Here is a 10,000-nt window from a genome sequence, read left to right on the forward strand (position 1 = left end):
TTTTGGCCACTCTTGCCAGGCTGGGCAGGGATGCAGTTGTTTTTTTATTTTGTCTATAGGTGGGCCTGAAGGCTTTTAGGCAAAATATCCCAATAAAAACAATAAGCGCCTTGAACATGGGAATATGCCAGGTCCAAAACCAACGATAGCCTATTGTATAGATATAGAATGAAATGAAGGAAACGATTAAGAGATCCGATTTTTAGTTTATAAATACTTAACTAAGTGTGTCATTGTAGCATTTATCTACCCACCTCGTTCCTTTCTGTTAGCGTGTGCACGTAGTTAGTACACCATCATGCTTTCGGGGATACGTGTCTTTTCAGATTCCACAATGATTATTTAGTTGTGGACATTACATCACCACACTCCCTCTCTTGCTCCTCATCTTTGTAAGTCACCTTGATTTAGCACCCGTTTGTTTTATCAGTTTCTATATGAAAATATTTAGCGAACTCCATGACAGCTGCTAAAACAAAGGGCTATAGCAGCACACAAGTAGACTACAAATGCATGCTGGGCCGGGAACGCCCTCGCTACTGGAGAGAAATTGGAGGGGCGAGAAGGACGACACCGATGCTCGAGCCTTTGGGAATCTCACGCCGGGCTCCAGCCAAATTTGGCACGCTCCGCTCCACTCACAGACTCTGTCCAATGGTGAAACGCTTTGAATGGACAATCTGACAGTGCTCTGAATTTACAAACACCCAGAGCGCACTCTGAGCGCAATCTGGCACTCCAGAGTGAATTTATGAACACACATAATTACAAATCATTTGTAGACTGCAAATTGACCACAGATATAATATTGGCCTAAAACATAATCATTTCAAATCTTGTTTACATTTGTATATGAGCACGTATCTCTATTATGAGTGGGAATACTTGGGAACAGATTTCCCAAATTAAAATCAATTGGAGCTGATTTCCTGGTGTTTTTACAGTCTTTTATGTCCAACAATGAACATTTTTTTTAAACGCGGGGGGCCAAATAAAAGCCCCCTCTGGCCACCTGTTGGGGAACCCTGCACTAATCCATGCAAGTGCATGAACAGGGAGTCCTCTAAGATGAATGTGATGAAACATAAGCTAAGGCCCAGACAATACATTGTTACCTGTCTACAGTCAGTCGTGTTTCCTCTGTCACTTCATGATCTGGGACATTGGTTCTTATACTTTAAATGTCTGATAAGGTTAAGAGCCTTAACATGTAAGTTTGTTTTTAAATGTTTTAGAGATTTATAGAGATGTCTGTCTGCTTTACACCTCCTGCTGTCTAAATATGAACTACTTCCTGATTGACTTCAGATTGCTCCGTGCTGCGGCTTAACACCTCCTGCTGTCTAAATATGAACTACTTCCTGATTGACTTCAGATTGCTCTGTGCTGCTGAACTGTTTTTGTGCTTCTTGTCATTCTGTCAGTTCCTTGATTTATAGTACAGTATAAAATTCAATAAGATGACCGTGTGCAGTAAATCAGCTGCTGGGTCGAACATGTAGAATCGTCAAGAAAATGTATACAAAGTGGTGGCTAATGTTCGGTGGTCAGAGGCAATAGGACGGACATCCGCTGCTAATTACAGTTGGCGCCGCCAATTTTCTCTTTAAGAGACAACATGAGTCAGATATTAATACATAACTTTATTAGTTCACAAAAGGGGTTTTCAAATGGTTATAAAACAGGGCATAATCTTAACTGGACATCTAGAACTGTACAAACAAACAAACAGCAGGAGACAGTGAGGCAGCATCCCACATGTCACCCTATTCCCTACATAGTGCACTACTTTTGATCAGAGCACTACATAGGGAATAGGGAGCCATTTCAGACGCATGCTAAATCATCCAGTGATCGAGGCAGTGCTTCAAAACAACTGAGGATTGAAAGAAAAACAACTCTTTCTAAATATTGTGAGAAATGTATGGGGTAAAAAAACAAGTTGATTTGCTGATTCCAAAATGGGTTTTGAGTCAATTCTAAATCTGAATGACCACATCACAAAGAATAAACCAGGGGGTCCAATCTAACCCTACATGTGCAGGTTTATGTTCCAACCCAACAGTAACAACTAATTCAACTAATCAAGGTCTTTATTATATAAACGCAATCAATTATTGTTATTATAATTTAAGACCGATTAGTTGAATCAGGTGTGTTAGCGCTTGGCTGGAACAAAAGCCTACACTTCCAGCAGGTTGCCTGATGACTCCAACTGAATTCTTCCGCTGCTCTATGTTCGCTACATACTTCAGTCTGATACTGCCGTCGTTGCAGTCGTCTGCGGTGACGTCAAAATGAGGGGGTGTTGTACAAAACAACAACAGGTCCTCAGCGATTGGATCATCTCTAACCAATCAGTGTATCAAAGCCAATGACAAATTCTCAAAACGCTGCTATAGCCACGTGTGTCCTGGCTTGACACATCAGTTTCTGGGACCAATCAGACGGTCTAGAATGGATTTCCATTCTACAAATCGTCGGGGAAATACTCTGATCCAGACTCATTGTGGAGAAGAAACTAACGTCTGTGGGCGAGGCGTAGCGTTTGACCGTAGCAAGGAGTCTGGGTAACCAGGCAAAACAGCAGGCCTTATGTAGAGAAGATTAGTCATCCCTGTTTAAAATTATTCAGCCGGGTTGCCAGGTCCGTCTCTGCACAAGCCAGCTTTCTCTGTGGGTGTCACAACAAACATATCTGGTAACCTGGCTAGCAATGACTGACACACCAACAAATTCAAACAGACCATCTGTTTCCCCAAACGGCTATTCCCAATATAATGCCCTACCTTTGACCAGAGCCCACCCTGTCTGAATACTGTCCTTCAGATCTATACATCATGTTTTCAAATGTACATCAGGGAAACAGAGTATAGATTTTTACATTGATTATTCATCCACATAGGACACTGTTTAGAAGGATTGGCAATGTATAGGTTTCTATAGTAGGAGGTCAGAGTGCAAAACATCTTGAGAAAAAATAAATAGACTGTCCCAAATGGCACCATATATATGAATGAGAGAGAGCGAGAGCGAGAGCGAGAGCGAGGGAGAGGGAGAGGGAGAGGGAGAGGGAGAGGGAGAGGGAGAGGTAGAAATTGCACTGTATAGGGAATAGGGTGCCATTTGGGACACAAGCAGTGTTCTTTGTAGGTTCCCCAACATTACTATACGGGCAGTAGTTTATAATGACGAGGGTCCAGAGTAGGCTTGACCGATATACCGTATACCGGGGCATTTCAAAATACCAACGGTATGATTTTCAATTACCGTAAAATGTTTTTTTTTTTATTATATGAATAATAATTTGAAATAGTGTCATTTGTGTGCACTTCCGGTAGTACCGTATACCTCAGTGTGTACAGAAATGGTATGAAGGTATGAAAATCTGGATACCGTCTAACCCTAGCCCAGAGGTTTCCCTGGTTTGGTTATGTCAGGAAAAACGCCTGTCCCGGTACATGCTGTATAGACTGTCAAAATTACCTTCATTTCAATAACACAACCACTGTGGTCCTGCTGCGAACGCTGCAGACCTCACACACCCCACCTAGTGGACACAGACAATCACTGCAGTCCAACTGTTAACCGGAGTGATCCAATGAAAAACAATCAATTCTATTCATTTCAATTCAATTCATTCATTCTAATTCCATGTTGTGAAACCCTCCAAAAGTACAAAATATACCTGCAGTCTGAACTCATAGAGTTAATTTAATTGGAAATGACATAACAGAACACATTAACAAGGTTTGGTGTGTGTAGCCCACCAGCCTCTCCCAGTCGTCTACAGACTACCAGAAAACAGGTTTAGAATAAATAACAGCTTCCTTTCTTCCTTCTTTCTCTCCTTCTTTCCCACAGTGCAAAACAGATGTATCAACAGGTTTAACGTGTTGCGTCAGGAGAGACTTGATTGAATGGATAAAGTAATCCTTCTACCCCCTCCCCCCTTTACTCCAACCCCCAAAAAACATAAAAAAAATAAAAAAACATTGTAAAGTGGTTATCCCACTGGCTATAAGGTGAATGCACCTATTTGTAAGTCGCTCTGGAGACGAGCGTCTGCTAAATGATGTAAATGTAAATGTAATTGAAGGGCCAGACCGTGAATGCCAACAGGTATAATGCATTATAGTGCATCTATATAAGCCCTTATAATGCTTTATAAACTCATAACGTCTTTCTATAAGGCAACTTATCAACGGACTCAAAACGGCTGACAGTAACAGGTCAGGATCATTATAAAATGATAGAAAGACAAGATCATCTTACAAGTCTTATGAAGCATTATGACTGCCTTATGATGCATTATAGCCTGGTGGAGCAGGCAGGGAGAGAGACGCTGTAGTTGTTATGCTGTTATGGTGAAAGTCAGACAGACTGCAGCGGTGAATGACAGGGAGCCCTGACCTTTAACCCCAGGAGTTTCAGAATGCATAGATGGGGTTCTCACAAGTAACTAGGCAACAGGTGACCAATGTAGTCTCTTGGTCGTGTGTGTGTGTGTGTGTGTGTGTGTGTGATAATAATAATAATAATAATAATAATAATAATAATAATAATAATAATAATGTGTGTGTATCATGTCTGAGCCAGTTGCATTTCCTCCAGCCCGTGCTTCCCCAGGTGGTAGCGAGCCAAGTCCTTCCGAGTCACCAAACCCACAACCTTTGGAGAGAAGACAACCACAGGTTCCACTGACATCACACCCACAGGTTCCACTGACATCACAACCACAGGTTCCACTGACATCACACCCACAGGTTCCACTGACATCACAACCACAGGTTCCACTGACATCACACCCACAGGTTTCCACTGACATCACACCCACAGGTTCCACTGACATCACACCCACAGGTTCCACTGACATCACACCCACAGGTTTCCACTGACATCACACCCACAGGTTCCACTGACATCACACCCACAGGTTTCCACTGACATCACACCCACAGGTTCCACTGACATCACACCCACAGGTTCCACTGACATCACACCCACAGGTTCCACTGACATCACACATCAGTCTACTTATTTTAACCCTAGTTGTTATTGTCTTATCTTTGCTGTTTTCACTTTCTTTTTCTGTACAGCATCCTTCGTTTTTTCTAAAGGCGTTTTAAATTGAACAGAGCGGCTGCGGATCCCACTTTTTCGGTATCTTTAGGACACCACATTAAAAAGACCCGGTGCTTCCCGAAGCTTCTGCGCTACTCAGGCGAATGGTGCTCGTTTAATAAAGTTAGATAAAGCTGAATCAATGTCTGCAAGATCCCGTAATGATCCCAGTATTCTATAGAACAGAACCCAACCCAATATAATATAATAGCATCGTATGTTACTGGAGGACTGAAACACCACCAGCATTTCCCTCTCATGGGGCCGCGCCTCAAGGCAAAATACACAGGTAGGTAGGCTATGCTACAGCTAACACCATCTGCTCTACAATACACAGGTAGGTAGGCTATGCTACAGCTAACACCATCTGCTCTAAATACACAGGTAGGTAGGCTATGCTACAGCTAACACCATCTGCTCTACAATACACAGGTAGGTAGGCTATGCTACAGCTAACACCATCTGCTCTACAATACACAGGTAGGTAGGCTATGCTACAGCTAACATCATCTGCTCTACAATACACAGGTAGGTAGGCTATGCTACAGCTAACACCATCTGCTCTAAATACACAGGTAGGTAGGCTATGCTACAGCTAACATCATCTGCTCTAAATACACAGGTAGGTAGGCTATGCTACAGCTAACATCATCTGCTCTACAATACACAGGTAGGTAGGCTATGGTACAGCTAACACCATCTGCTCTAAATACACAGGTAGGTAGGCTATGCTACAGCTAACATCATCTGCTCTACAATACACAGGTAGGTAGGCTATGCTACAGCTAACACCATCTGCTCTACAATACACAGGTAGGTAGGCTATGCTACAGCTAACACCATCTGCTCTACAATACACAGGTAGGTAGGCTATGCTACAGCTAACACCATCTGCTCTAAATACACAGGTAGGTAGGCTATGCTACAGCTAACACCATCTGCTCTACAATACACAGGTAGGTAGGCTATGGTAAACACTGTATGCTACTTCAAATCAACACTGTATAACTCAAGACCTAAATGCATATCCCCATGAAACTGACTGTATATCTCGAGAAGACCTAAATGCATATCCCCATGAAACTGACTGTATATCTCGAGAAGACCTAAATGCATATCCCCATGAAACTGACTGTATATCTCGAGAAGACCTAAATGCATATCCCCATGAAACTGACTGTATATCTCGAGAAGACCTAAATGCATATCCCCATGAAACTGACTGTATATCTCGAGAAGACCTAAATGCATGTCCCCATGAAACTGACTGTATATCTCGAGAAGACCTAAATGCATATCCCCATGAAACTGACTGTATATCTCGAGAAGACCTAAATGCATATCCCCATGAAACTGACCGAATGGTTACTATGCTGCATGGATGTAGAACTTATCATTCCCGATTGAATGCTGGTGGTGTTTCAGTCTTCCAGTAAAGTTACACTATGCTATTATATTGGGTTGTGTTCTGTAGAATACTGTGATCATTATGTGATCTGGCAGACATTGATTCAGCTTGATCTAACGTTATTAAACAGCACCGTTATCCTGTGTAGCCTGTTCTCTACTCCTAAAGTGGAGCGTATGCACAGAACGTGATCCACACATGCTCAGAAGCTTCAGGAAGCTCCGGATCTTTTAATGCAGCGGACTAAAGATCCCGAAAAGTCAGATCTGCAGCCACAGCCTAATTTAATGTATTATTATTAGAGAACAAGGACTGGTCCCAAATAAAAAAATAACAATATTGAATATATTCTATTAACACATAGAACATTATATCGTTGAACCTATACACACCAGCTTATATACTCTCACATGCATACATACACAGTAACTCACCCTGTTCTCATTGTCCACCACCACCAGGTGTCTGAGACCCAGAGCTCTGAACAACTTAAACACACGAGGAAGAGACGTCTCCTGGGAGGAGGGGGGAGGGGGGGAGGAGAGAGAGAGAGGGGTGATGATGAAAAGTGTGTACTCTGTGTGTGTGTGTACTCTGTGTGTGTGTGTGTGTGTGTGTGTGTGTGTGTGTGTGTGTGTGTGTGTGTGTGTGTGTGTGTGGTGCCTTCAGAAAGTATTCACACCCCTTGACGTTTTCCACATTTTGTTGTGTTACAGTTAAAAAAAAGGACGAAATTCAGATTGTTGGTCACTGGCCTACACACAATACCCCATAATGTCAAAGTGGAATTATGTTTAGTAATTTGTACATATAATTACAAATGAAGAGCTGAAATGTCTTGAGTCAATAAGTATTCAACCCCTTTGTCATGGCAAGCCTAAATAAGTTCAGGAGTAAACATTTGCTTAACAAGTCACATAATAAGTTGCATGGACTCACTCTGTGTGCGATAATAGTGTTTAACATGATTTTTCAATGACTACCTCATCTCTGTACCCCACACATACAATTATCTGTAAGGTCCCTCAATGAAGGCACGACAAAGTCTAATCCCCCTCAGGAGACTGAACAGATTTGGCATGGGTCCTCAGATCCTCAAAAGGTTCTACAGCTGCACCATCGAGAGCATCCTGACTGGTTGCATCACCGCCTGGTATGGCAACTGCTTGGCCTCCGACCGCAAGGCAATACAGAGGGTAGTGCGTACGGCCCAGTACATCACTGGGGCCAAGCTTCCTGCCATCCAGGACCTCTATACCAGGCGGTGTCAGAGGAAGGCCCTCAAAATTGTCAAAGACTTTTGGACCAAGTCTAGGTCCAAAAGGCTTCTCAACAGCTTCTACCCCCAAGCCATAAGGCTCCTGAACAGCTAATCATGGCTACCCAGACTATTTGCACTGCCCCCCCCCCACCCCCACCCCATCTTTTTACGCTGCTGCTACTCTGTTAATTATTTATGCAGTCACTTTAACTCTACCCACATGTACATATTACCTCAACTACCTCAACTAGCCGGTGCCCCCGCACATTGACTCTGCACCGGTACCCCCTGTATATAGCCTCCCTACTGTTATTTCCCATTGACTCTGCACCGGTACCCCCTGTATATAGCCTCTCTACTGTTATTTCCCATTGACTCTGTACCGGTACCCCCTGTATATAGCCTCTCTACTGTTATTTCCCATTGACTCTGTACCGGTACCCCCTGTATATAGCCTCTCTACTGTTATTTCCCATTGACTCTGTACCGGTACCCCCTGTATATAGCCTCTCTACTGTTATTTCCCATTGACTCTGCACCGGTACCCCCTGTATATAGCCTCTCTACTGTTATTTCCCATTGACTCTGCACCGGTACCCCCTGTATATATAGCCTCCCTACTGTTATTTCCCATTGAATCTGCACGGTACCCCTGTATATAGCCTCCCTACTGTTATTTCCCATTGACTCTGCACCGGTACCCCTGTATAGCCTCTCTACTGTTATTTCCCATTGACTCTGTGCACTGTACCCCCTGTATATAGCCTCTCTACTGTTATTTCCCATTGACTCTGCACCGGTACCCCCTGTATATAGCCTCTCTACTGTTATTTCCCATTGACTCTGTACCGGTACCCCCCTGTATATAGCCTCCCTACTGTTATTTCCCATTGACTCTGCACCGGTACCCCCTGTATATATAGCCTCTCTACTGTTATTTCCCATTGACTCTGCACCGGTACCCCCCTGTATATAGCCTCCCTACTGTTATTTCCCATTGACTCTGCACCGGTACCCCTCTGTATATAGCCTCTCTACTGTTATTTCCCATTGACTCTGCACCGGTACCCCCCTGTATATAGCCTCCCTACTGTTATTTCCCATTGACTCTGTACCGGTACCCCCTGTATATAGCCTCCCTACTGTTATTTCCCATTGACTCTGTACCGGTACCCCCTGTATATAGCCTCCCTACTGTTATTTTACTTCTGCTCTTTTTTTCCTCAACACTTTTTTGTTGTTGTTTTATTTTACTTTTTTATTAAGAAATAAATGCACTGTTGGTTAAGGGCTGTAAGTAAGCATTTCACTGTAATGTCTACACCTGATGTATTTCGGCGCATGTGGCAAATGAAATTTGATTCATATGAGAGAGAGAGAGAGAGAGAGAGAGAGAGATATAATGATGATAAGGGCATCTTTTGGTAGATAAAAAAAGAAGAAGCAGACATTGAATATCCCTTTGAGCATGGTGAAGTTATTAATTACACTTTGGATGGTGTATCAATACACCCAGTCACTACAAAGATACAGGCGTCCTTCCTAACTCAGTTGCCGGAGAGGAAGGAAACCGCTCAGGGATTTCACCAAGAGGCCAATGGTGACGTTAAAACAGTTACAGAGTTTAATGGCTGTGATAGGAGGAAACTGAGGATGGATCAACAACATTCTAGTTACTCCACAATACTAACCTAATGGTTGCAAACATGGCAAGGCACTACAGTAATACTGCAAAAAATATGGCAAAGCAATTCACTTTTTGTCCTGAATACAAAGGTGTTATGTTTGGGGCAAATCCAATACAACACATTACTCAGTACCACTCTCCATATTTTCAAGCACAGTGGTGGCTGCATCATGTTAAGGGTATGCTTGTAATCATTAAGGACTGGGGAGTTTTTCCAGGATAAGAAAATTAATGGAATGGAGCTATGCACAGGCAAAATCCTAGAGGAAAACCTGGTTCAGTCTGCTTACCACCAGACACTGGGAAATGAATTCACCTTTCAGCAGGACAATAGCCTAAAACACAAAGCCAAATCTACACTGGAGTTGCTTACCAAGAAGACCAGTGAATGTTCCTGAGCGGCCGAGTTACAGATTTAACTTAAATCGGATTGAAAATCTAAGGCAAGATCTGAAAATGGTTGTTTAGCAATGATCAACAACCAATTTGACAGAGCTTGAAGAATGTTGAAAATTATAAA

At 42.8% G+C, this 10,000-nt stretch overlaps 1 protein-coding gene across 2 annotated transcripts in view; it reads right to left on the reverse strand.

Annotated features, from left to right (window-relative positions):
• Positions 1-4,022: 4,022 nt before the first annotated feature.
• LOC121551624 (H(+)/Cl(-) exchange transporter 7-like) overlaps positions 4,023-10,000 on the reverse strand; it is a 46,654-nt gene continuing 40,676 nt past the window's right edge. For both annotated transcript variants that reach the window (XM_045219980.1, XM_041864329.2), the window contains 2 exons: positions 6,967-7,047; positions 4,023-4,671 (listed from right to left, as the gene is read on the reverse strand). In XM_045219980.1, the coding sequence (XP_045075915.1) occupies positions 4,585-4,671; positions 6,967-7,047 (168 nt within the window). In that variant the 3' untranslated portion in view covers positions 4,023-4,584. The remainder of the gene's footprint in view (positions 4,672-6,966; positions 7,048-10,000) is intronic.

The sequence above is a fragment of the Coregonus clupeaformis genome, unplaced genomic scaffold (genome assembly GCF_020615455.1).
Source record: "Coregonus clupeaformis isolate EN_2021a unplaced genomic scaffold, ASM2061545v1 scaf2954, whole genome shotgun sequence".
NCBI lineage: Eukaryota > Metazoa > Chordata > Actinopteri > Salmoniformes > Salmonidae > Coregonus > Coregonus clupeaformis.